The sequence below is a fragment of the Amia ocellicauda genome, chromosome 4 (genome assembly GCF_036373705.1).
Source record: "Amia ocellicauda isolate fAmiCal2 chromosome 4, fAmiCal2.hap1, whole genome shotgun sequence".
Classification (NCBI taxonomy): Eukaryota; Metazoa; Chordata; class Actinopteri; order Amiiformes; family Amiidae; genus Amia; species Amia ocellicauda.
This window is the reverse complement of record NC_089853.1, coordinates 8,182,979-8,210,489: the sequence shown is the minus strand read 5'-3', so window position 1 is coordinate 8,210,489 and position 27,511 is coordinate 8,182,979. Positions and strand designations below refer to the sequence as shown.

The 27,511-nt window shown below is 41.7% G+C and overlaps 1 protein-coding gene across 2 annotated transcripts in view; it reads right to left on the bottom strand.

The window, feature by feature from the left end:
• Positions 1-667: 667 nt before the first annotated feature.
• The window catches only part of sbf2 (SET binding factor 2), a 132,914-nt gene continuing 106,070 nt past the window's right edge, over positions 668-27,511 (bottom strand). Inside the window, exons 18-42 of one of the 2 annotated variants that reach the window (XM_066700843.1) lie at positions 23,092-23,262; positions 22,436-22,704; positions 21,611-21,783; positions 21,222-21,295; positions 19,202-19,397; positions 18,839-18,966; positions 17,501-17,676; positions 17,197-17,342; positions 16,805-17,003; positions 16,314-16,510; positions 15,643-15,783; positions 14,857-14,940; positions 12,742-12,816; positions 11,445-11,620; positions 10,390-10,566; positions 9,921-10,022; positions 8,387-8,572; positions 7,051-7,177; positions 6,683-6,810; positions 5,384-5,611; positions 4,786-4,893; positions 4,309-4,496; positions 3,817-3,904; positions 3,413-3,544; positions 668-2,003 (exon numbers count right to left, since the gene is read on the bottom strand). In XM_066700843.1, coding sequence (XP_066556940.1) covers positions 1,905-2,003; positions 3,413-3,544; positions 3,817-3,904; positions 4,309-4,496; positions 4,786-4,893; positions 5,384-5,611; positions 6,683-6,810; positions 7,051-7,177; positions 8,387-8,572; positions 9,921-10,022; positions 10,390-10,566; positions 11,445-11,620; positions 12,742-12,816; positions 14,857-14,940; positions 15,643-15,783; positions 16,314-16,510; positions 16,805-17,003; positions 17,197-17,342; positions 17,501-17,676; positions 18,839-18,966; positions 19,202-19,397; positions 21,222-21,295; positions 21,611-21,783; positions 22,436-22,704; positions 23,092-23,262 — 3,768 coding nt within the window. In that variant the 3' untranslated portion in view covers positions 668-1,904. The remainder of the gene's footprint in view (positions 2,004-3,412; positions 3,545-3,816; positions 3,905-4,308; positions 4,497-4,785; positions 4,894-5,383; positions 5,612-6,682; positions 6,811-7,050; positions 7,178-8,386; positions 8,573-9,920; positions 10,023-10,389; positions 10,567-11,444; positions 11,621-12,741; positions 12,817-14,856; positions 14,941-15,642; positions 15,784-16,313; positions 16,511-16,804; positions 17,004-17,196; positions 17,343-17,500; positions 17,677-18,838; positions 18,967-19,201; positions 19,398-21,221; positions 21,296-21,610; positions 21,784-22,435; positions 22,705-23,091; positions 23,263-27,511) is intronic. The other variant, XM_066700844.1, reaches the window with a different exon arrangement.

The window sequence follows — 27,511 nt, the reverse complement described above, 5'->3', positions numbered from 1 at the left end:
GAGAGACAGAGAATGCAGATTTAAATGCAATTACCTTCATCTGGGACCCCATGCGAGGGGCAGCGGGAGGCTGTAGATTACCTGATACAATCTGCATCAAATCTAAAACAAAACACATCAAATCCCAAATACAAGCCTCAGTGATGAAAACACCAAAACCAGAATGTATGGCAAATGCTGCGGCTGCTGAGAGTTTAGTGCATGGTGTTGAAATGTCTGTCAGTCCTGAGACCATCATTTCGGTAACGGCACACCTGTATTGACGAGAGCATCGGCTTCAGAAAAAGACGGCAAGCAAAGGAACGAGGCGCCGGTGTTTCTTCAGGGAACTGTGGACAGAGGTGAGAAAACACTTGACCATGGTGTGATCAGACTCCCAACATGCTCTCATGCATACAAGTGAAAATGTTTATTACTGACACGCTGTTACACCCACACGGATCAAACAGACGAACGTAAAAGGGTGAACTACAAACAACAGAAACAAAGCACTGCAAAAATCGTATTAATTCACAGACATCTTCCTTGAAGTTTACCAGAAGCTTCATTATTTAGTGGAAAGGCCGGTGGACATTAGGAATAGGATTTGTGATGGGCGGGCAGATCAAAGTTTTGAGTCAGTTTGGGTATTGGCACTAGATAGAGAGACATCACAGGGACAGTAGTGGCATGTTCAAGTATGGTCTATTTATTTCAAAAAAGTTAGTGTTGTCACAAAACAAGGTACATCAACACAGCAACACATTCCTTCTCTGTTACAATTGTCAAGTCCCAAACGTTTCAACTTCACAAACAAAAAAAGCAGAACTGTTTTAAAAAAAATGAACATATCATACTTATATGGAATGAGCTAATTTGCCAGCAACAGAAAATAAGAAAATGAGCAGTAGTGAATAATCTGGGATTTTGTTTCCTTTTCCCTTCATACAATACATAATGGCTCATAGAGGGAATTAGCACAGAAATGGAATATTGGTTACTAAAAATGTCAGGGACATAAAAAAAGATTAAAACATACTAAATCTGTAAATCTGAATCATTTTGGTTAAGGTTAGATAAAAAAAAAAAGACCTGTTCCATTCAAATATAAAAAGTATAAAATGCTACCAAAAAGAGATATTTACATATGTAAATCTATTATTAAATTCATGACCATGCTTAACATACACAAGACAAGTTACATATTTAAGATCTGATTTTAATTTACACAAAGAAAAAAATAAAATGTTAACCTAGACTATAGACATTCACAAAGACATTGGCCTCTTAACAAAACTGGTTACTACAATAGAAAATAGCTGGAAACATTCTGAACTTTAGTGTGCAAAAAGATATTCATTTATGATTTAAATAACAAAAATGCTATGGAAAAGGTTGAATATGTACATATTTATAAGGTAATGCCATTGACTCGCTGGTGTTTCAGTTATTAAGTCTATAGTGCACCATGGAATGCATATCACAGGCTTAAGTGCAATTGTTTGCTTTGTTATTTAGTGCATTTTTGCCAGCATTTACTGTTTTAGTTGGTTTTATATTTAGGGTCTGTAAGCAGCAATATATATATATATATTTAAAAAAATCCTTTTACTAAAACATTGAATATTGAATATATTGAAATTGAATATCTAATATTGTCTAATATGGTCTCATAATTTTGTTTCCACTTTCTGCATTGAATCCACAGTGTTTAGCGGCCAGTGCAATCCCCGGGTTTTTCATTTAAAACAAATTGATAAACTAGTGTTTGTAGTTAGTGCAATCCTCTTGAATATTAGTCCATATGCGTATCATATAAAATGCCTGCTGTGTTTAAGAGGAGATCTTAGTTTCTCCTGTCCAGCCCCGTCCTTCCTTCTTCCTCCTGAAGATATAACAGCCTGAGGTCACACTGGCAAGCGTGATTATGCATCAGAGATGCAGCTCTGGATCTTGTCCATCCACTGCTGAGCACTTTGTGCATCTTGTGCACAGAAATTGTACATGCGCTTGGTCGTTTTCAGCTGAAATGACAGAGGAATACAGGTTAACAACTGTACAGCTGAAACTATGGTTGCTAATAAGCACAATGTGTGTGTGTGTGTGTGTGTGTATATATATATATATATCATGGGGGTTTCACACTGAAAGAAGAACAGACCAGTGGTGGACAAAATAAGCTACAGAACGGATCCCAAGAAATGAAAAAAGAAGTACAAAATGTGCAGATGAAATAAAGATGCTGTGACCTGGTAAACAGATGCTGTGAATGGATAAAATAAGTCACATTATCTTGGGGAGCAGTTGATCCATAAAGGCTGATGACGATGTGTATATATACACACCGATCAGCCATAACATTATGACCACCTGCCTAATATTGTGTAGGTCCCCCTTTTGCCACCAAAACAGCCCTGACCCGTCGAGGCATGGACTCCACTAGACCTCTGAAGGTGTGCTGTGGTATCTGGCACCAAGACGTTAGCAGCAGATCCTTTAAGTCCTGTAAGTTGCGAGGTGGGGCCTCCATGGATCGGACTTGTTTGTCCAGCACATCCCACAGATGCTCGATTGGATTGAGATCTGGGGAATTTGGAGGCCAAGTCAACACCTTGAACTGGTGATTCATCAGACCAGGCCACCTCCTTCCATTGCTCCATGGTCCAGTTCTGATGCTCACGTGCCCATTGTAGGCGCTTTCGGCAGTGGACAGGGGTCAGCATGGGCACCCTGACTGGTCTGCGGCTACGCAGCCCCATACGCAACAAACTGCGATACACTGTGTGTTCTGACACCTTTCTATCAGAACCAGCATTCACTTTTTCAGCAATTTGAGCTACAGTAGCTCGTCTGTTGGATCGGACCACACGGGCCAGCCTTCGCTCCCCACGTGCATCAATGAGCCTTGGCCGCCCATGACCCTGTCGCCGGTTCACCGCCTTTCCTTCCTTGGACCACTTTTGATAGGTACTGACCACTGCAGACCGGGAACACCCCACAAGAGCTGCAGTTTTGGAGATGCTCTGACCCAGTCGTCTAGCCAGCACAATTTGGCCCTTGTCAAAGTCGCTCAGATCCTCAAGCTTGCCCATTTTTCCAGCTTCTAACACATCAACTTTGAGGACAAAATGTTCACTTGCTGGCTAATATATCCCACCCACTGACAGGTGCCATGATAATGAGATTATCAGTGTTATTAACTTCACCTGTCAGTGGTCATAATGTTATGGCTGATATATATATAAAAAATAATGATTTGTAACATTTTTGACAAATCATGTGAAGCCCTCCACACCCAGGAAACCAGTACATTATTGATGAAAAGTAATTGTAAAGCTGTTCAAAGTCAGACTTTTTCCGTCTTCTTCAGAAAGGACTGTTTTGGTGTTGATTACCGCATGTCACGGTGAGAAAGGCAGTGTAAATTACTTACATCAAAAAAGGCTTTTTCGCTGATGTGCTTTGGAGCTCCTAATGTAGGGGCGGCGAGGATGACCGACTCCACCTCAGCCAGGTCAATGTGTCCTCTGCAGTTGGTGTCCTCTCCCGTGTCATAATACCGCAGCTGAGGACAAAACACATGGTCAGCCAGGACACACACGGCACCGTCCACCATGGCACCATAGCACCATGGCAGGCCTTACACATTTCAGACACTGAAATGAGGGTGGGGTGAAAGAAAGAGTAAAACAAGTATTAAATAGTATTTAATGATATACCTGGATCGAACACCAGCATCAGTCTAGATGCACTGCTTATGTTCTTGGTATTTGAGTTTTGTGCTATACATTTTACAGAAAACAAAACAAAACTAAAAAAATCTGCAATTGTCCTTACTTGGTGCTTTGTAATGTCCAGAACAAACCATCGAGGTTTCCATCCTTTGAGCAAAGCACCCCTTTTAAATAGGATCCCTTCAAATGACCTACAACAAATAAAAAAAAAAAACAATAAACCAACCCACCAACCAATCAATAAATAAATCTAAAAAGAACCCTGAAGCTACTCTCGTGTTTGTGTCTCTCAGAATGAGCTGCAAGCCGGAGGAGACGCAGCAGCCATGTTTTGTTCCCTAGGTGTCCAAGTATTTTCAGTAGTGGGCCACACGATCAGAAATCCATATGTATGCGTGCTGCATTCATTTTATAATTGAAAACAATGGTGAAGTATAGCTTGCTACCATGAGATACACAACGTTACACAATCTTAGTTACACAGTGGTAGTGGTGGCCCTACTGTCCTATTAGTTCATGTGTGCGAGCTAAATAGGTAATTTTTATAAAATAAAATCATCTCAGGGAGGCCACATGCTGGACGCCCGTGCTCTACCGGTTCTCTTCGTTCTTCGAGGTGAACTGGTTGTAGAGTGTGGCCGCTCTCCTGTTGACCCCATTGGAGGCAGTAGGGCTGCTGTCATCGCCCAGGCCGCTGTCGGGCAGGTGCAGCATGGAGCGCCGCTGATAGGTCTGTAGGCTGGTGGGGATCAGGCCAGAGATGGCGGGCGACTGCTTGTGGAGCTGGAACGCAAACAGTGAGTCAGTAAGAATAGGGCATCCGGTCCACAAACAAGATGTCAACGGATCCAGTTAATTATAAACCACCCAAGGCCCTGCATATACACATTTTCTTTTACTTCAGCTAATACTGAAGATACAATAATGAAAAAAGAGCATTGGTAGTAAAAACAATGGGGCATTTGGTTCAACACATCATATAAAAACATCAGTGAGACTCGCTAACATTTTGAAACTTTTTTGTTTAAATAATTAGAGGAAAAGGTAAGTTTTTTTACAGCCCCGCACTTACGCTGTTCTCCAGCTTTAAATCTTCTTTGATGCTGACTTTTACTTTCTCCAGCGTCAGCTGCCACTTCTCCGGAGGTTGACTCAGTTCACTCTCCAACCTTTCGATATCCTGCAATAAATTTCAACCGGGTGTGAAGAGTTTTCATTTGGCGCAATAAACAATAAAATTAAATTCAGGACAGATCAGAGCATGACTGCCTGTACACCTGAGCCCTCGTTATTCTCTCTGGTCTAGTCATACAGAAGTCTCCATTCAGCCTCTCATAGGGGATTCTGCTGCGTCTGTGTTGTTTCAATGCACTACAGAATGAAGACTTCCATGGCAAACCAAACTTCAGTCATGTTTTCTTTCATTTGGACAACATCAGACTCATACTGATACCTGACAGTTTTGTCATTAAGCTTGAATAAAAATAATAATAATTAACAACATTTTTGTCAATTAAACTGTATTCTTAATCATAAATTGTGCTCTGGAACACCTTGTTTTTAGCTACGCAGAGGAAGTATGATGCACTAATTACAAGAGCACATTTTCACATCAATTCCTTATTATCTGAACATCTGGTGTTCTTGGTGTTCAGTCTTTTCAAACTTACTGCTAGCAGCTTAGTAATAGCATCGGGCTGTGCCCTGCTGACGCTGCTGTAACAGGGCCACACAATCTTCCTCTTGGTGGAGGAAACGGCAGCGTCTGCCTCCTCGGCCGAAGCCGTCCGGACTGTGATCATTTTCCAGTCATACGAAGGGCCAGTCGACAGAGTCTCTGCAGTGTAGTAATCCCACTTAGTCAGGTTTGAGATGTTGATACAGGGCTTTAGTACTTGCTGAGGACAGAAAAAAGATAAACCCATCTTAGCAATATCAGGTTGGCATCCCCCCCCGCACATGCAGCACATTTTATTAACAGGTCACAAATCATCTTGCCAAGCAATACCTTGTTTACATTTGATTAAAATGTACAAAATACAAAGTGCTTTGTCTAGACCTCATTCCTTCCCACTGTTGTACAAATTCTCTGAGGTATTCTGAGGCTCCCTATGTAACAATAACAGTATGTGTTGGGCATCACTGAGGATACAGATGAGAAATTCAGCGTCCTGAGCCCGTTGAACTTAATGCTCTTCTCAGAAAAGGCATTAAGCACAACCGGAACCAAACAAAAACCTTAAATGTTTATCCAACATTAGCTGCTGATTTATGACCAGAGTATGGGTCAAATGCTCTGAGGGGTTCCAAGAGCCAGCTCTGAGATGATTCACGGTTCAGTTGGCTGCTATCCTGGTGAGGATCTCCCCCATCATTTTTGTTTTGTTTTGCCATTTTATTTTTGACATTTTGGGGGTTTTGATGGGTGCATCATGAGCAGCCAAAGAGAGGTAAACATGTCTGTTTCACACAGCAACTGTTACCAAATCAGTCTTAACAAACCATATTTTCCAGCACTGCAAGTGAAAAACAAAAACTTAAAGGATAAAGGTTAAAAGCCCTGTAAGAATAAAGTAGTTCTGGTGAGACAAGAGGCAGGCGGTCACAAAACTGGGACAAAGGTAGTTAAGCAAAATAATTACTTGTATTTAGGAATGTCACAATATAAAAGTGTCTGTACCAAAAACCTGCAGGTAACGGGGAAATACAATGCATTCATTTGTAAGAAGGCACTGGTCTTATTCTCACATGTGATAATGGCTCTTTAGTAATAGCCATTTTAGCCATCTTAGAGGCTTTAAGGACTTTCATTGAATGGACAGGATTTAACTGGTTTCTGCAGCTTGGAGGGGAAACTTGTAAAGACAACACAAGAATGTGTTGCTTGATTGAGATCACAGTGTATGAGAGATGCTAGCGCTATTGAACTTGCAGCCAAGTTTGGCACAGAAGGTCCCCTGTTTTCATACCTCCGTTTCTGAAGGTCCATAAAGATAGTTGAAGAACACAGGACTCCTCTTGTGCATCCTGTTAATGCACTCCCAAATACAGATCCCTTTCTTGGCCTGCTTGTCTCCTTTATCCTCGAACAATGTCCCTTTTGATGGGGAAAAAACAAAGAAAATGCTGTTTGACAGAATAAGACGCCACACAGGATCCGGGACAAATTAAAAATGTCTATTTTAAGCCAGAGTGGTTTTAGTTTTTTAACACCATGAAGTCTGCTGTTCAAATACCTGCAAAGTCCCTTTCTCATTCATTAAACAGTGAAGTCATAACAGGAACACATTTCTTCAAGTAGGGATTGAATACGCAAGGAGGACAGGTAAGGACTGACCGTGCTCAAGACGCTCGTAGTCAGAATCCAGGAGGAAATTTTTAAACCGGTTTGAGATGCTGTGGTAAGCCAAGAACTTCAGGTAGTGTTGGTTGAATTCAAACTCCATGGGATACTGGTTGTGTACCTAGGAAGAGAAATAAGATTATAACCAGGGTTGTGCAGATTCTGCCAGCAAACGCAACCTCCATAGTCAGAAACACTAGCACTAAAACAGAGCAGCATTATATTTGCTATAAATCCTTTTTTTTATTTTTTATATACAAACAGCATTCAGATTACAGCTGCTCAGATCAGGCAAGGAGGTTTTATATATGATGATACGATTCGTGTAGTGTAACAAGTATACAATTGTTGTTTAACAAGGGAAATCCCTTATACATTTTAGTTTGTTTATATCCAGATTACTTTCTTGTACATGCACGCAGAACATTTGCAGTTTAAAAATAAATAATTAACACTAAAAGAAGCCTAGAGTTCAGGCTTCTGTGACATCATCTTCTCAATAAAAATCTCGAGGAGCAAAAGGCACAAATGTCATCCAACAGTTGATGTAGCTATGCCTTGGATTTTTCTTATTTTCTCATTCGAGCCACCTGGATATATTGGCAAAAACAGCAACTATTTTCGAGATGAGGCACTTCTATTTTAGGGCTCTCCAATTCGTTCGCTTTGTTTATCACACTTAAGGTCTGGGGCTTGTTGGCACTTAAAATGTACATTTCAAAAGGCAAATACAGAAACTATGTGTTGATGTAAGTGTACTGAATTAGTGTTAGAAGACTCTGGAGACACCATTGCATTTCTCTAAAGTTAGCACTTAATCGCAGACACGGTTCCTGTTACTTGAGCTTCATCTGTTCCCATAGGGACTCCTCCCAACCAGAAATCGTCTCTCATTTAGTCACCTTTTAATAGTCTGATTTTAGTCCATTGCATTACTTAACAGGAGAGTGTCCACTTGGATCATTCTGGTATGCTGACAACTGTCAAATAAACTTCAGTAGGAAATGAGAGAAAATACATCTGCAAGCAACGAGTGAGACTCATGAACGCTTACAACATATTCTACCCTTGAGAAACGTCTTTGCACCCAAGGGTGGTTTTCTAGGCAGGTGAAATTCTGATTCCAACGACATCGGAAAACTGCTCTGCGGTGAAGGAAACATATTGAGGTGGTTTTGAGAAAGTCTTAGTATTTAGTAAATAACAATGTTTGCTCCACCCCCCAAAAAAAATATCCATAAGCATTCAAATATGCAATGACCACATTTTATAAGCACAGTGCGTCGATGAGCAATGCGAGAGCTGAAGATGTGAGGTTCCTCATGCTTGCCTGATGCACACAGTCCAGGAACTGCAGAAAGATGGGGGTGAATCCGCTGCCCTGGCTGCTGGGAGTCAGGTTACTGCGCTGGCTGAACTTATGACCAAAGGACAGCCATTCCTTTTCCAGAAGGACCTGGAAGCCTTCCAGAGTCCTGTAGAAGGGGTCACTGAGCAGCTGGACTAGGGAAACAACCTGGTTTAAAATAAATAAATAAATACAACATTCATAAGTAAAGGTTATTAATGTACTGGCTTTGGCATCAAATGAGGCATGATGAGAAAGTCTTTTCTGAGCTTTAGCTTTCTCCTGTCCTGGGCTGTGGAATAAAATTGATAGGGCTTCCACACGAGGAGGTGTTCTCCTTCAGATGTCTATAATGGACAAGCTGTTTCATTGGCTACTTCAAATGAGACACATGTAGGTGATCCAAGTTTGCAAAAAGCATTTAAGTTAACAGCTTGGCATATTGGGGGGGGGAAAGCCCATTTCAGAAACCATGTTCTCTGTGCTAAATTTATTTTCTAAATTTAACCAGCAGGTGGCACAATGCTTTTAACTGACCAAAATGTAAAATAATATTTTTGTAAATTCGCTCTCCCTTACTCCAGTAGGATGGAGACTAATCAGACTTTCCATTCAGAGTGGTGTGAGCTAGTGAGTTGTGTTTGAAGCACCTCTACCATAGACAGCGAAAAATCACTTTTTATGGAGCCTTCAAATGTTACAACAGGTACAACAGAAGATTGAGTTTAAACTCCATTTACAACTGTAACAATTCTAATATTTTAAAAAGTTTAAATAGCTCAACAGTTTAAACTGCAGCTTTGTTTATTAATTTTTCTGCTAAAAACAGACATTCCCTAAACAAGGTGGTGTCCCATCTGGACAAGTGAAGGCAGGTCTTGAGCTGCAAAGTCTTTTCCTGGCTTCACTTCTCTTGATGAAACACAGCCTTGCTATAGAGAGTCAGCCATCCATTATTCTGTATACAAGGGTACGGCAAAATGAAGAATGTAAAATAACAAGCAAAAACGCAACGCAAGCAACTTCAGCACATAACTGTGTCTCCATTGTAATTATTATTTATTGCATTGGAAAGCAAACGCAGCTGCTTAAATTTGCCAAAAATCAGGTTTATCAAGTCAATCAATGCAACACCACATGAATATACGGTACTGTTACTTTTCTGGCTCGAGGCAATCTTTTCAATTTCGACATCACAGACTGACAGCTTCACAAGCCGAATAAACACTCTAAAATGACACAAGGTTACTGTCCTGTTTCCATGCACACTTTCTCTCCGTTTTACAGCCTTTTTATGGAAAATGTGATGTCATGTAAAAATACTAATATGAAAAAAATGTGCCATAATTTGGATTTGGATAAAAATGATATAAAACTTGCACACTGGGCAAATTGAAAGAAATGCAATAAAAATGAAACCACAGTCAATCTCCCCTCCTCAAAATAAAACCAGGCTTAGCTGTGCTGCACCACTGTGAGCTGAGCGAACGCCGTGGTGGTTTTCTCAGTCGTGTACCTGTGTTGTGATGTCCCAACCATCTTCTAGGCTCAGCATCACTGAGGAGCCACTGTCCAGGAGCTCCACCAGAACCAGAGCCAGCTGCAGGAGCTTGTGGAGCTGAGAGAGACAGCAGAGGCCAGGTTATCAGCAGCAGCAACAACAAAAAACAAAAACAAAAGAAAATCACTCAGTTTCAGATTGAATTGGCTAAATTGCCAGCTAGAGACCCCTTGATTGTCTGGGCAGAGAGCTGCGAGATATTATCAAGTGACATTCTCACACTTAAAGAGTGGAAAGAATTACAGGTATGCCAGACCAATTACTCACATGGCCCCTGATGCACAGTTGAATTCATTAATGTTTTATTGTAGTACGAAGCTGAGGAAAAACAAAAACTAGAAACAAAACGAAAGATTGCGAACTCTTTCATCCGCGCACGCCGGGTGGGATGTGGCAGCCCGGGAGGCTGTTATGCAGTTCTTACCTGCAGGATCCACTCCGACTCCTCCAGGGCCCTGAGAAACGTGTCCTCACTGTTGGAGGACACCGAGCTGGGCACACAGGCGCGCAGCAGCTTCTTGAAGGCACCTTTCACCTGCCGCGTGTCGGCAAAGTCCACAGGCACCAGCTCACAGTTCAGAGCCATGTCAAGCTTGAAGCCCTTCAGAAAGAACAGGGTTGACCATGAGTGACATAACTTCCATCACCGCCCTGAGAACCCATCGGTGCGTCACAGTCGTATTCCTAAGAGATCTCTGGCGCATTAAAATAAGATTTAAAATTACCCTAATTTATGATCACTCATACATATTTAATCTGGCACGCTCAGATAACTATAGAATGGACTGCAGTAAACAGACAATGACTGCGATAAATGCTGTGAAGAACACATCTGTCCACGTGTAGATTATTTTCTTCAGCAATTAAAAAAAAGACACCAACATAACTTCAATAACAAAAAATAAAATGCTATAAAATGTCAGCAGAACAGACTATCATTTCATACCAGAACCAAGCCAGCCAAGGCACCAAATAGGTCCAGTAACCACAACACTTTCACAAGGCTTTAAACACTTCCCTGCCAAATACAAATACAACCTCCTTCTTATTATAATATCAGTTTCAGGCTCATAATCTGAACACCACCACACGTGTGTATACCCACACACAGACATGTATAGATATACTTTTTTATTACTTGCAGGCGAGCAGGATCATTGTAAATTAAATGGAGAATTGGCTATAATTTAAAAGGTCAGTTAATAATATTAAAGAGCAACAAAGTAAATGGGAAAATGACTACATACTGAAATGTTCTTGCTCTGTGGTTTCTCAGCTTCATGGTCCAAAATCAGCAGGAAACCACTTAGCCTGTCAGCCCGAACACCACACAAAACTAACTTGTACTCACAGATAACTGGCTGAAACGGGCCTTGTAGGCCTCCACAGCTGTCCACAGTGTCTGTCCCTTTCCCCCGTGTCCCCCCTACATATGGCACATCCGACCCCGGCCCAACTGATCCACTCGGCTCTCCTTACCCTCAGGTGGGACTTCTCCCCGAATATGTAGAGGGCAGCCTGCTGCTGGAGCAGTTGGTTCTGCAGGCTCTCGCTGCCCACGGAGGGGGGCAGGTCTTTGCCCGCTAGTCTGGCTCCAACATCTATGGCGGGCTGGTGACTGAAGCGGCTGCTGGAACGCAGGCTGGCCCAGACACCTTCAGGACAACGGAGAGAAAAATAACGGACTCAGGCGACAGTAGCAAAAGTACAATACAGCCGACTCTGGATAACTGCAAAGGCTCGGGACTGCCGTGAGGTCATGCACTTCATCTGGAACGAGTGATTAAAATATAATTCAGAGACAATATAGTCTATGCGCACACGTACATGCGTATAAATCAGATTCATCACCATACAGTGCACAGTGGGCTGTGGCTATTATTGCGACAAGAGCCTAAAATTATAAATCAGTAACTGCAGGCCCTTTTGTCAGTAGGAAAATATTAGATTGCAGGTAAAGCAATAAAGTGTGAAGTTGACTGTAGTGGACAGCACTATGCAATGATCAGGTGTAGAATCCATTGTAAAACTGTGAATGGGACCACATCAATTACGCATTAAAACGAAATGCATTTAACCGAAGCATGTTTCCAATAAACATTTAAAACGTGCCCAGCTGCTTGCTATGCAATAAAACATAGTGCAATTATCCGGTATGCAATTATAAAGAGTCGAGTGTAAATAAATACACTTTTTAACATGGTTCCTACAAGTCCGCACTCTTACCTCCCTCGAACGCATCTCTGGAACACGTTCCCAGTGTTAATGAAACGATGATAAATCACTTCACATCACAATGTTATCATTCAAGAATTAATTTCAGAATGATCTAATGTGCTTTCAAAGTTAGTTGTAATGAAACTATATAGTCAAATATGTTATGCATACATTTATAGCCAACTTTGCCAAAAAAGGGAGTGGGCTGGCTAATAAACATCTCTTGACAACCTAAATGGAAAATTGATCCATCTGCTTTACATTAGGAAAAGATGGTCCTGTGTCCATCATCTGGATGCATATTTATTTGAGAAAGATGAGCTGGCCATGCACCAAAACCACAGTGTTTTCTTATGTAACTAAATCACAAACATTGCAAGACGGGGTATTATAACTAAATAAACATATGCCTCTTGTTAGAAGTTAGGAATCGAAAACTGACAGCGATGGCAGGAGAGAATGTGAACAGGAATGTGGCTGATATTGTGGATGAGACAGGGGAGATTGGAGTGAAGACACAGCAGGGAGATGGTGTCCCCACAAGACAGTCAAGCAATACCTTGATTCTGGATCCGTCCCTTAGATGCAGGTTTTTGGTTTGAGTGAGTGAACAGTTTGTCCCTGTAGCCAAGCACTGGCAGGTCAAGAGCAGGGCAGGGAGGAGAAGGCACAGAAATATCAAGTCATCACATTGAAATCACAAACACAGAGACGCACTTAACCCTTTGACTCTCAGCTGATCTGGGCAGTTAAAGCCAATACAACCACACACGATCAGTATTCTGAAATGGGAATTTATATATATAATTTCCTGCACCTTTTTTTCGGGTGCCAGTAACTAGAGTCTGCAGCTGTTTTGAATTCTCTGCTTCCATTTCTGACAGTGAAAGGGTTAAGAAGACTTGAGAGACTCGGATACAAACGTAATTACACACTTCTGCAAAATCATTAGCAGCAATTTTCAAAAGACAACAAAAAGGCATAGCATATGTGCGCAGGAGGGCGACAAGATGTATTTAATCTATTTAGGTCATGTTTGTGCGTCCAAATATCTTCCTACTACAGCGAAAGTGTTACAGAGATGTAGATTTGACTATTTACACTGATGCACATAATCAGAGAGTGCACTGCCACGCAGCAATGGAGAAACACACTGAAAACATCCAGAGTCAGTATCAGATTTACTGCAGCACCTTCAAAATGACTTGACAAAAGTATAACACTCATTTGATGACTTGTAATGAATATTTTCTTCCCTGCCATTCCTCATTAATACATCTGAATCGAAGAGGCTTATTCATAACAGCTGCCACGGGCTGATGGATGCTTTCGTGAGATGCAGTGAAATGCATCTGCCAAATAAGCAAGACCTTCAGGTCATATGGGTCTGTTGCCATAACATCACATTTTAAGGTTTCTTGGTGAAGTAAATAATAGTGTACTAAGTGCACATCATTGAAAAGATTTGTAGTTATGATAATTTAAAGGCTAGCTCTCATCCTGGAGGTCCACAATGCAACAGGCAATCCTTAATCACCGACACACTTAGCCTGGGAGCACTTAGGCTGTTGATCAATCCAGCAATTCATTTTTTCACATTATGTGGTAAGGAGTGATGATCTTTGGTGCAGCTGCAGGGTAGTCAGGTTTTCATTACTAATGATCCCTGAATATCTTACTGAACCCCCTTAGCAGATAAACTGCTCCAAATGCATTTCTTCACATTAGGATGGCAAATGGGAGAGGATGAGGTAAGGGCAGTGGCTTTTTTAGGGTTATATGTAATGTTGTGATAACATCTAGATACCCCCACCCCCCAAAAAAACTTATAGCTGTGTTTAATTTTTTAAGTCTTTATGTTCTGGTAATTTGAATTGTGTAATTTTGTTTTACTGACATTTAGGGATATGTGCTTTGTCACCCAGGGTGGGGAGCTGGGGAACACTGAAAAAAAACTAAAGAAAACACAGACATTTTAATATACATTATCTGTCTGAAAAATGTAATTTAGCCAACAATCACGAGATGCTTCCATGTTTGAGTCACAGTGTTTCATGCTGCGAGTGAACGCACAATTTAAATATTTATGTGGTCATGGTTTCTGTGGGTGAACTAGTTTAACCCCGTGGTGACTGGTTGTTTTCAGACTGAATACAACAACACTGAAACCACAAGAACATGCTCGGGCCAAAGACGAAAACATACAGGACAGATAAACTGGAGAGAGGGCGGACAAGACAGGACAGGGCTGTTTTTTCTCACAGCTCGGGTAGTTGACACGAAGGAAAAGAAAATAGATAGAGGTCTAGAGTTCTTTATTGGTCCCAGTATTTTTACCCTTTGTAACTTTTGATCTCTGGTATACAGACCCTATCAGCAATAGAAATCTCACCCAGTAATGCTAGAGTCTATTAAGCACTGTCAATCAACTATTTTGACCTGCACTAAGGTCACAGGAAAGTTGACATGGGATCATATTGTAAATCTGATATACAAAAACAAAAACAATCTAAGCTGGAACACACTGTCTTGTTTGGTAACTATTTATTCCCCCATGCATATACTTTTAACGTTTTTCATTTACATATTTTGTATGCACTCAGAGGTTAAAACCTTGTCTGTTACGCCCCTACTGCGGACGCTGGAGCTTTTCAACTGGATCTCGAGTGCTCACCTCCTCTTGTAAAGCTGTTGGAGAAGTGCACGTCCAAATGCACAGGCGTCACCTTTGGCATTCTGGACGTTCGCCTTTCACTGCCTACACAGGATTCAAAAACAAAGTGCCATACATGAGAACAGCAGCACCTTTTCACAGAACAAATCAAAGTAGAAAACGACAGGGAAGGAAAGGTGTCTGCATTGTACAAGATTAAGCAGGATTAGGCCGAGTTCATATAAAAAGGCATTTGAGTCTTAAGTGAACTGAAGTGTGCATGGCTTGTTGTCTTTAGAAAACATGTTATACCGTTTGATTAAGGGTTGGGTCGCAAGTCACGTTTCATAGTACAAATATTACCCAAAGCCATAGTGATAATGCCAATGTGCACTGTTTTATGCACCAAAGTAGCAGACAACCTGCTGAAGTAAAGGTCTCATTCACAGGTATCAATGTTAACCCTTCCCAAAAAAATGGTAAGTGAAGCAAAGGGAAGTTTACACAGCAATAGGTGAACTCTATATGTCCTTTCCTTGTTATAATGGGAAATATTGCAATGAATGCCTTCAAACTTGATAAAAACTGAAAAAAACTAACAAACAGTAGAACAGAAAAAGAAAAAACAAACAACTATTGGAAAGGAGGAAGCAATACAAACAAAAATGAAAATAAAAAAAGACAACAAAGAATAGCAAAGTAAGGGGAAGATATAACAGAAGGACACCTGAAGGAAGTGAGAAAACGTGAAAATTAAAGAAAAGAATGAAGGCAAAAAAGGACAGGATTCGAATACCACGAGTGTACCTGGGGACAAGGCTATGAGAGGGCGGTTTGTGAGAGTGTTATTGCCGTTCACTTTGAAGTAGATGGGGATTGCATTCAGTATGGCTTGAAGGTACTTCTCCTGTTCGAGGCTGCTGGAGGATTCGGATGATGAAGCAGGAGCTAGAAAGCATTAACAGCCATCATTCAGCACGGTTAATCTACGCCAGGCTTCTCATTCCCCCACACTGCATCCGTCTGAAGTGAAAGCTGACAAAGCGCACCACACACACACACACACACATACACAAAATAAGAGCTGCTGCTGTTTTTTACATGGTGCTCAATGTGAAGTTTTAGTCCTGAAGCTTGTGCTTTGTTTTACTTCATGGGGATAGACCATATGTGGACCTCTTTAGGGATGTTTCATGATGTTTTAGTTGTCCATTAATAACTTAATTAGTTATTTTAGTCTTACATATAAAACATTCACATTTTAAATCCTCCACTGAAAAACAAAGCAGTTTCCAGCTTCCATTACAGGCAGTTTCTTAATGAAGTGCACAATGCCATTACATTTATTTTTACAAATTAGAAAAGTCACAAAACCCACCCAAAACACATAAAACACAGCAAAAACAAACTACTGCAGGAGGCTTGTATCGTGGTTTAAACACACTCTGCCGGAGACAGCAAGGCGGTGTCTCTCCTACCTGCAGTGGAGGGATTCTGGGATTTGAAGAGCCCCACAACTCCCTTGCCGTGGAAGCCACCCGACCTCAGGAGCACGGCCTTGGTCTTGGAGTGTCTCCAGCAGACCACAGGCAGGCGGCTGTGCCGGTAGCAGCGGGCCACCTTCTGTAGACTGTTGTCCTGCACGGATTGGGGCACCACCAGCAAGCCGGGGTAGCTGTGTTGGAATAACATTTAACCATGGTTTTGCGGTCTCTCTGGATACAGGGCTTGCTACAATCTTCTAGACTCACCATATTCCCCTCCAAGTGTGTCTCACACTTAATGCACTGTTAAAACTGTGTAGAAAACGTACCAAAAGCTGCTCAAGTTTACATTTATAACACCCCCACACACACTTTATTTTAAAATTATATATTTTTATGACGTACTGACACGACCTACCCTACATTATGTGTCTTTGATATCAGCGTGATTTCAGTTTCAAAAACAACAATTTAAGAGTTGTGACCTGCGGCACAGGGAGTACATCCTGTTGACAGCGGTGACCCTGAACTGCTCTGGCTTTTGGCGTGAGGAGCTGGCATTAATGGTGCCCAAGCCTAGGCGCTGGTAGTCGCGGAAACAAGCTCGTTCCACAAGCTGCTCCATGGTGGACTTCTCCGAGGCCTTCAGCGTGCTGCTGGTGGGAAGCTCGCCGTCGTCTGACACTGAAACACAACAACAGAGGAAACGTCACATGCCGCAGCCCATACACAGCACAGCCCGCACTTTATCCCACAATGCATATCTGCTGCCACTGTCGGAGGATGGGGTGTAACGGGGTTCAGCAACGCCTAGAATTCTCTCTCTCCATTATTTTGCCCTTCTTTGGAGGAGCTGTAAACGACTTTGAATGCATACCGGAGATATCATCGTCTTCATTCCAGGCTGTGCGATTCCCTTTGTCATCCACCAGGGTGCCGGTCTTCTTCTTGGCTGAATACTGCCGCCCGATTGTCATCTTCCCAGCCTTTTTGGCCCCCTTCACAATGGTCTTAGAGAGTGTGCTTTGACACAAATAAAAAAAACACAGAAAACAAACCTTTATTTTTCTTCTCAGTTGAAGAAACTTTTCATTCCTCTAAAGAGGCCTTGTCTTGTTATCTTTGAGGCCCCTTTTCGAGCATTTCTTGGAGGAGAATGTTGTCTTTGCCCTTTGGCCTACCGGAAGGAGGTGTTCTTTTCCTTTTGCTTGGGGACAATGTGCTGGGGGGCAGTCTGCCCAGCAGCGAAGGCGAATGTGGAGAAGATGGACTGGGGGTAGCGAGTCCTCTGTAAGTGTTTCTTGAAGATCTCCACCATTTCGGAGCTTACTTCTTCATCAAATGCTACCTTTATAAGCTGTGTTCAAAGAAGCAAGCAAAATAAGAAAAAGACAACAATAATAGGTTAAAATATATATAGTATCATGCATAAGTTCAGTAGAGGCCTGGGAAAATGTTTGCAAATAAGGAGGAGATTTAATGAAGCTGACAAATTTCACACTGACTCTCGTAATAAAACTATCAACAGAAAAAAGTTATACACTGTAAAGTGTAATAGTATGAAATCTGTGTTTGTATTGAGAAACATCCTGCATGAGCAATGTACGGGACATCCCTTTTCTATCACCATGTTAAGAAATGGTTAAAAATATCTAGCACATAAAACAATCTGATAAGACTACATTATGAATTTAAAGGATAAAATTATCCTTACATTATGTTCTTTTGACCCTATGTTGCCCTTTCTTTACATTTTTAAAAAGGTCTTATTTCTTATTTCACTTCTTTTGTTGCGTTACAGTGAAGGAAACCTCAGGAGAGTTCCCTGGAGGAATTCAAATCTTAAATAAAGAATGATAATACACGCCAGACACCACATGTTGGCAAATTCATTTTGCAGAACTACAGATGAGCTGATGATACAATACGATGTCCTCCAAAATACGTTTTTTATTGTCAACTTCAGAAAAAAGATAGGATCGTAAAGATTTTATAGCAGTTTACGTATTATGAAACACCCAAGCACATGCAATTACTAAAATAAAAAAAAAAAGCCACACAACACAAAAACACAGGTTTTGTATCCTACAATAATGAATAAACATTTTTGTGTTATATAACTAACCTACACTGGATATTGTTCACATATAATATGATATATATGCGTGTAATTTTGTTTTGCAAATCTGAAATTCTGTGTCTATTGAAGTGTTAAATTATTCAAGGGTCAACTTAGACACTTTATAATGCCCCATTGGACACTTTCACCTTCACAATAAAAAAATAAAATTGGCATAAGTATAAGATGCTCAAAATGATTTCCAACTAGGTATCTGAATTCAAGTTCAGGTGCCGATGACTTCAGTAGCTGGCACAAAAAATACCATATCATAGGAAACAAAAATAGCAGTCCAGTACTGGTATTAAATCAAAGCTCCATAAGAACTCCATGAATGTAAATTTCATCATCACTTCACCTCGGCACGAACGATGTAATGACACCAGAGCTCACAAAGTACCTGGAAGGAGGCCGACCTCATCTGGAGGCCCTCCTGCATGTTCTGCTGCAGTTGGTTCTGGATGGTGATCCTCTTCTCCTTGGTCAGTGTGGAGACAGGAAAACTGCGAATCACCGCCTGCTCGCCCACTGTGAACCCAACCGGACAGGATGTCAGAGCCTTCGAATGAAGCAGTGTCAAGAACGGTCCTCTACAGTGATGTACAGGCTGCTAAAACCAGAGCCACACTGCATGGGCCTCAAGTTACTTTGTCTCCTTAACAGACAGAAGGCCCAGACGTAGCCTAGCGAGCTAAGGAACTTGAGCGAAGACTTGCGTCTATTCTTAAATAACTCATCCTTCAGATCTGAGGGTACACTGTACCTAGGGGGTCGTGAGGAGTGCCTTTGAAGATGATCCTGTAAGTGGTGAGAAAGAGGGCACCTTCTGCTGGCAGGATATGTGGCCCACCCAGCAAACCCCCCGTGGCTTCCTCCCGGCCATCAGGATCTAGGATCACGCGCAGGCCCTCCGACACAAACTCCTCTCCGGGAAGCAAGGGTGGTCGCAGGATCTTAGGCTGTAAATTCACAAGGGAAAGAAAACAGACAGACATGTGACCACTGTACTTTTACCATCACTTTTATAAGCATAGTTGATGTTGTACAGGTTAAATTAACAAAAGATACACAAAGATCTACATACAGTGTGACAAATTATTACTACCAATACTTATAAGAGTATATATCGATATATGGTTTATGTAGAAACATAAATCAGCATTTTCCATACCTCTAAAACCACAGATCTTAATTTATTTTGTAGGGGTTAACTTAAGGAGTATCAAATGGTAACCTCCTCAACAATAATAAGGGTACGATTTTATAGCACTGTTGTGCATTGTGAAGACTGATGATGCGAATGCCAACCATTATTTTATTATCCTGTGTTGATGTTCCCATTACGCTCCAGCAACGTGCCAGATTTCAATCCTTCTTTTTTCCCCCCCTCTTATTTTTTATTATTTTATCTCCTCTAGTTTGATCACGAGCATTGCATTCTTGAGAAGTGATGCATGCAACAATACATTAAAAGACAGATACATTCTTTGTCTGGAAAACCAGCGAGTGGACCACTGCCACATTTCACAATTTGAAGTCAAAGTGCAGTTTCTATATCTGCTGAGTGGTTGGCTACAATGTCCACAGCATGTCTCTCACATTTTTCTTTAAAGGTCCATGTGAACAATGTGAGCACAGGGGGAACAGGCCAAACGCTACCTCGGAGGGCTTTCAAAGCCAATGAAATATTTCTCACAGATAATTTACAGAACCTGAAGCAACATTCACAGATTTTTTATTTGAGAGCAGAGGTACGATCGTTTTGAGTGTCAAAAGCCATTTCCAGTAAGCCTTGACCAGCCGTTCTTTATTGAAATCATAAATCCCTCTTCTTCCAGATAAAACATCACAATGAACACGGTCTCAGCGGGGTTTTATGGGCTGAAATCACGTATGATAAATGAGCTTTAAGTCCCAGCGCACCTAGACAGATTGCCAGCTGGTTCTTCTCTAAAGTTTTAAGGGCTGTGGGGATTCAGAGAGCAAAGGCCATTAGGGCCTTCTCAAATAGGTGGTGAAAAGTCATCAGATTTCAGAATGACATATTGTCCTGCGCTGTAGCCCTGTTTTAAGTACACTCCTCAACAGTGACACTGTTTTTTTTCTACCCCCCTCCTTTTTCTAACTGTACTTGAGCCAAATCGGTAGCAGGTTTCACTTGCGAGGGCAGACCCAGCAGAACTCACCATAAATATTCAGCATGATGGCTCACAAGGGTCATTCTCACAATTATTTACAGAGTTCATAACATTCAATATGTTACTGGCAACAAACAGGGGTAATATGGTCTGTTCTATTAATGTCAGACAGATGGCAAGAAAAGTGCAGACAAAAACGTTCCGCAGAGACAGAAGTCTGTCTGGGTTCATACTACAGTTACACCTTGTGCAACACCTTGTCAAGAGATGAACTGATAAGGCAGCAGATCTCAAAGTCAATGTGTGTATTGTTCAATATATAATGCAAATGGTGCAGAACAAGCTATCACTTTTCATGACACAGAAGACCTGCGTGAATACAAACCAAGTCTTTTCCATTAGCTGATCTGTTGCTGTTCTGAGGCAGGCTGATGTTCTTTTTTAACAAACTTGGGCCTTTTAGTATTTTTTATAATTAAGATCGACACTGTGCTTATACAGAGTATGAAAGCAGCACGTCTTTGGAAAGAAACCATCACCAGATGCAGAAACCCCATGTGAACAAATAATTCACTTTTGCCTGTGTAGGTCCTAACTCTCCTATAACCCGGCCAAGTTTAGGCCCAAGCTGTGGCGTCTACTTGCCTTCTGTAAGGGAGGAAGCCGCCGGCTCTCCCGATGAACTGCTTCCAGAGTCTCCATCTGCATGGCCACAATGCCTACAATGAAGATAAAAAGTAAGAGAAGAAGAATGGTCATACTTTCGCCACATTCAGTTCCTCTACAGGGCACCATGTAGCAGATCTAATTCCTGGCACAGATCTATGCTGGGATTGTGTCTGCAGGATGATCTCGTGACCTGAAAACGTGCGTGGGACGTTAGCTTTCTGGGAGGCCTTGAAACGCCTCAACTGCATTCAAACAAGTGACAGCGGGATCATCGCATAATCACACGGATGGGTCTGGATGTTGTGCTGGGAGCGTGCAGCGACGAGCAAGGCGGCACACAGTGAGGGAGGGAGCAGCGTACATACCTGGTATCATGCTGTGCAGATTCTTGATGTGGTCCTGAGTGACCCCGCTTTCTGTGCAGACCTTGTCTATGAAGCGCGTGATGAACCTCACCACGGAGTTGGCGATGTCGCTGTTCTCCGAGTCCTCAAAGCCGCTCTCTGTGTCGTAGCTCTCGGCCACACTGCCGGCAATGCTGTGGGAACAGAGCGGTCAGGCTGCTAATGGCACAGAAGGAGTCACAAGGTTGCAAAAGTGTGAACCAAAACGGTACAGGGGTTTAAGTCTTGTATCGTTAAAAAGTGAATTCTCATGGTGATCATATCTTGTTTAGAGGCCTGCCAGGATAAATCCCAATGTGATTCTCTGAGGGGAAATAAACCTGCTTTTGTAAGCTGTTCTGCAAGTGTTAATGACAAGGTTAATGTCCTGTCCCATGTGCTGGCTTTTCCCCTCAATCAACACAGCACGGGGGTCGGTCCAATTAGTTATTAGCTCTGCAGTGATTACTGTTTGCGAATACAATGAAACAGAAAGTAAAAAAGCCTCTGCTGAGGAAGTGTCTTGGCAAACAGGCTCCACTTTCTGGGAAAACAACACAAAGGGGTTTCTCCAACCTCTAATTTCTGGTTAGTGGAAGTCACAGGATTCTACCTCTTAGTTGTTTTTAATCTGCTTTAAAGAAATAATAATAAAATGCCTAGACACGGTCCTGTAAGAGGAACAGACTTGGATCTCTAGTTCCTGCAGCCACAGGAACTGAGGTTGGCAGAAATCAAGGACCGCGGGCAACAGACAGACTACATGGACACTAGACCAATTGTAGCGTTTCAATCCCCTGCCCTTGCCTGTTGGTGACGATGCTGTTGCTGCCGCTCTCCCAGTCCCCGACTGCCGAGGTCCGCAGCAGCTTGTTCTTGCTGGTGTCCAGGGGAACGAGCAGGTAGACCATGAGGCTGGCGTAGTGGATGGCCTGGCTGAAGACGGTGCTCTCCTCGTTCTGCACCAGCACCAGCTGCTTCTCCTTGCTGAGGCCGGGCCAGGCGCGCAGCTGCTCGGCCGCCAGGTCCATAGCTGTCCTCTCGTGGTCCGCTGCCATGTTGACGGGTCCCCGCTCCTGTGCATCAGGGAATGAAAGGTGTCGGATCACATGTAGTGAGTTGCCCTGCTATTTCTTTTCATTTTTTAAATGAAGTGCCTGTAGCGAGTCACATTTCCCTCTTTAAATGAAAAGTCCCAGAATCATACTAACCATGGTATGGGTTTGGCCATAAGCAGCAGTGTGACAAACTAACTGGAGGAATTTAGGAATTTGGAATTAGGAATGTTGGAATTTAGGCTTTTGATTTATTTTTTCAACAATGATTTGTCCAGACACACTTCTAAAGAACGAATGAGGAGTTAATACTTCAGGACAAATAAACAACACCACCACCACCACCACCACCACCACACACATACAAACACACACACACACACATATGGGTCACTTTAGATGGTTTACCTTTAGTTTAATGCTTGCTCCTGATTTGTCCTCTGCTGCTGTGAGGTACAGGGATCTGATCTGATTCTGTACTTCACTATAAAATGTAGCTTCCCAGAACTGCTGGTTGGTCCAGATGGGGTGATCTTGTACACAGGTGTAGGCAAACTGGTTAACTCCTGGTGCCAGTTTCTATAAACACAAAAGCAATTAATCAAAAGAAATTTATTCATGCAGTAGAAAAAAAAAAAAAAAAAAAAAAAAGGTCAATGAGGGAATGAAACTTATTTTATTGGACTGCTGTGACTAAAAAGTTTCCCCGTCGCATGCATTTGACCAAAATAAACGAACATGACCACTGATAACCCCCCATAAAGTAAACCATTAAGAGCCTGGTGAAAAGAAGAAAACAACACAAATAATGGAATATGTGTAAACAAGAAAGATGCCAAGACATTTTGTAGAGTCTGGCAGCAAAAGAATACAAAGACCTTGAACATTCATTGCGACCATAAATCAAAACTCTTTGTTTTTGTTTGGTTGTCCCAGTGTCTCCCTTAAGAGAACGCTGGATTATCTTTTTGTTTGGCCGTTAAATTTTGTAAACAGAAATCTAGAATTATAGAGTTTACAATGCAGGAGAAGGTTCTTCCCCCACACGGCACTTGTGCTTTTCAATGGAGCCAAGCACAAACGGACTGTAGTGACAGCATTTAAAACACTTGCATGGATGGTGTAAAAAAGCAAAAAAATTTAAAACATCACAGTTATTCATAATATTACACATTTCAGAGTGAAGAGGCGTACCGAAGTAGTGCCAAAATGATTATGGCGGACTATATTAAACCTTTTTATATGCAGCTTTCATGAAAACAGGAAGACAGTCCAGAGCTTCCTTAGTGGGATTCTTAGTACAGTCATAAAACAGAATAAACACTGCTCTGTGAAGTAGGCATAGTAAAAACAAAACAAAACAAAAGAGAAAAAGTAAAATCCCCCCCACCAAAAATAAAAAACAAACCCAAATGCCTCTCATCTCCACCCCAGCAGATGCTGTGTGAATGTGACTTGTACCTGAAACTCCATGTCTACCTCCACTATATCCATGGTTGCAATCTCAGCAATTCCTTCAAAACCCTTGAGGCTGATATTGGACCATCTCACACTCCGTCATCTCCTTTCTTTAGTGAAGTCTTAATTGCTCAGTTCCCTCCTCCATAGCTTCTGAATCTGGTATATCACATTGGTTTATGGGGAGAAGATATGAAAACCTTCAGAGCTCAACTATTTTACTGCTTAGAAGTGGACGGACGCTGGAGCAGCCCAAGACCGTCAAGGGTAATGATCTGTCACACACACGTGTTCTTGGGTACCAGGCACATTTGTAGCCAACTTCCCATTAGATGGCAGTAGCAGACCGAGTCACTCAAACCAAAAGAGAAACTTTTTGAGCATCATGTGTGGTTTGAATTTGTATCTAAATGTAATCCATTTACCTAATCTATAGATAGGAAAAAATCCTTCTCAGCAAGAATATGTATTAGGTCAGAGTTGAAGTGAAAAATGCTAAACTCCATATTTATTAAATGAGTTTTCCATGCAGACACTGTTGAATGCACTGTGATGTCCAGGAAAAACTGCACACTTTGCAGATAAGCTAATTCAAACCGAACTGCAGATTTTGAGGGAATCAAAATGGATGAATAATGCATTTAGTAAGACAGTCAATTCGTCAGTGTTACAAAAATTATAGCTATTAGAAAGAGGCATCCAAAAATCTGTACACGATTCAGACTAATTATTTTGATACAATTTTACTTCATTCTCCTGTTTCATAAAACTGACAGCAATCGGAATCTGCTAACAGGTAGATATTTTATGGATTCCACAAACAATGTGTAATACGGCTGTTCTGGGCTGATTTCATGGTTCCTCAGGTGTACAGGTTCACACTGATCCGGGTCTCACGCCGATGCAAAATGGGTCGGTGGGGTTAGCTAGGTCTCGAGTACAAATGTTGATAAGTGTAAGACGGAGGGCGATTCACATCAGAGACTAGCCAAGATATTTTGTTTGCCAAACGCGGCTGTGGAATGTGGCCTTAAAGTGGAAAACATACAGACTGGACAGCCCAAGCCAAGATCTAGAAGGGGTGAAGAGGTCAACAGGCACGGTTCCAGGATATTTCCCAGAAAGCTAAGCGCAACCTTGGAATCATCACTGTTCCAACAACAAGATCACTGACAAATGATAATGCCATGTTTCTTGTATTTATCCAGAAGTTCCCATAATTTTGATAAAAGTACCCCTTTGGACCAAAGCATACTTCATTTTTATTTTTAAGTGCAGGCATCTGCACATTTCCAAGCAAGAGCTTTGCAGTGCTTTATAAAAGTTCTCAAGGACTGGGCAACAAAACAGACAGACAGAAAACAAATGCAGTTCAAACTGCAAATGGACATACTAGCAAGTGCATAAACAAGATCACAGTAGTGTTGCAACCAGGGGTGGAGATTCCGATCCAAGTGTAAAAGAAACAGCCTGCCACAACAGACCTGGTCTTTGTGCCTGCAATGGGAACATGGGCTCCAGGATGCGAGGGGTGGATAGACCTTTAATTAGTTGAATCCAGGGTCTAAGATATTTTCTACTATGGATAGGCAAAGGTGTGCACAGAGGTGACAGCTACAAAGTGCTTTGAGAGAAATGTGATTTCACATGCTCAGTATTGTTAATGGTTTTGAAAATATTTCAGTGTGTACTTTTGATGTCAAATAATGGACTGATTAAATGGTACCCAGAGACCAAAGGACCCACGTTTCAGTCTGATTCAGAACAAGCCTTTGGCAAGATGAGAATTTATTACCATCTTGACGAAAAATATCTTGGCGGCTTTGTTTAATACAAAAAACAGGCTTTCCATTAAAACAATCAGCTTTGGAAGTTGGCTTGACAAGTGACAAAACTAAGAAAAAGGAATACGGCCTATGTTGTAGTGAAAGAAGGATTTCTCTTTAATTGCAGGCATCCAGACAATGTTTAGTCAAGTAGAAATCCCCCTTGTTTATTGGCAGTACTCTCTATCACGCAGAGCAGAAAACAACTTAATCAAGAATATGTGCATCTCATGAAACATGAAGGACCTCTCCTCTCTTGCCTCTGAAGTCTTACATGTGTAGGATGTATGGAATACCAGTAATTAGAGATATTCTGCTACAATAAGTAAACTTTGAGAAGAGCAGCTCAGATCTGGACGCCTGCGAGGAAATAAAGGTCACGTAGCGAGCCGTTTATCATCCAGCCTGAAATATAAAACAGCTTGACAATTAAATCTTCCAATTCAAATTCCCTGGTTAGAAAAATTGTGGCAGCAGGAGCAGGAGGAATGCAAACACTCATCATAAAATAGTCATATTTCCTTGATGCCAAAGCCATATTCAGGCCTTGCATATGGCCCCCTCATTTTCTTAAGAGTAGCCAGGACAAAAAGGCCATCTATTCAGAGAAGAGATTCTCTTGATGTACACATAACACGTCCAGCGCTGCAGTTCAGGGGCAGTCTGGGAAGCCTTAGTTGCAGACAAATATTTGGACAACCTTTAATTTTTTACAGTTCAGCATTCTTTAATTCATGCTTTAATGTGTATATCAGGCTATGCACAAATAAATGTGCTTCAAAGTCATACAAATATCAGTATGCAAAGTTAGGAAGGTGTGAAAACGTCTGTTGTAACCTATTCCTAGCAATATACACTCACCTAAAGGATTATTAGGAACACCTGTTCAATTTCTCATTAATGCAATTATCTAACCAACCAATCACATGGCAGTTGCTTCAATGCATTTAGGGGTGTGGTCCTGGTCAAGACAATCTCCTGAACTCCAAACTGAATGTCTGAATGGGAAAGAAAGGTGATTTAAGCGATTTTGAGCGTGGCATGGTTGTTGGTGCCATACGGGCCGGTTTGAGTATTTCACAATCTGCTCAGTTACTGGGATTTTCACGCACAACCATTTCTAGGGTTTACAAAGAATGGTGTGAAAAGGGAAAAACATCCAGTATGCGGCAGTCCTGTGGGCGAAAATGCCTTGTTGATGCTAGATCCTCTGATGGCTACTTCCAGCAGGATAACTCACCATGTCACAAAGGTCGAATCATTTCAAATTGGTTTCTTGAACATGACAATGAGTTCACTGTACTAAACTGGCCCCCACAGTCACCAGATCTCAACCCAATAGAGCATCTTTGGGATGTGGTGGAACGGGAGCTTCGTGCCCTGGATGTGCATCCCACAAATCTCCATCAACTGCAAGATGCTATCCTATCAATATGGGCCAACATTTCTAAAGAATGCTTTCAGCACCTTGTTGAATCAATGCCACGTAGAATTAAGGCAGTTCTGAAGGCGAAAGGGGGTCAAACACAGTATTAGTATGGTGT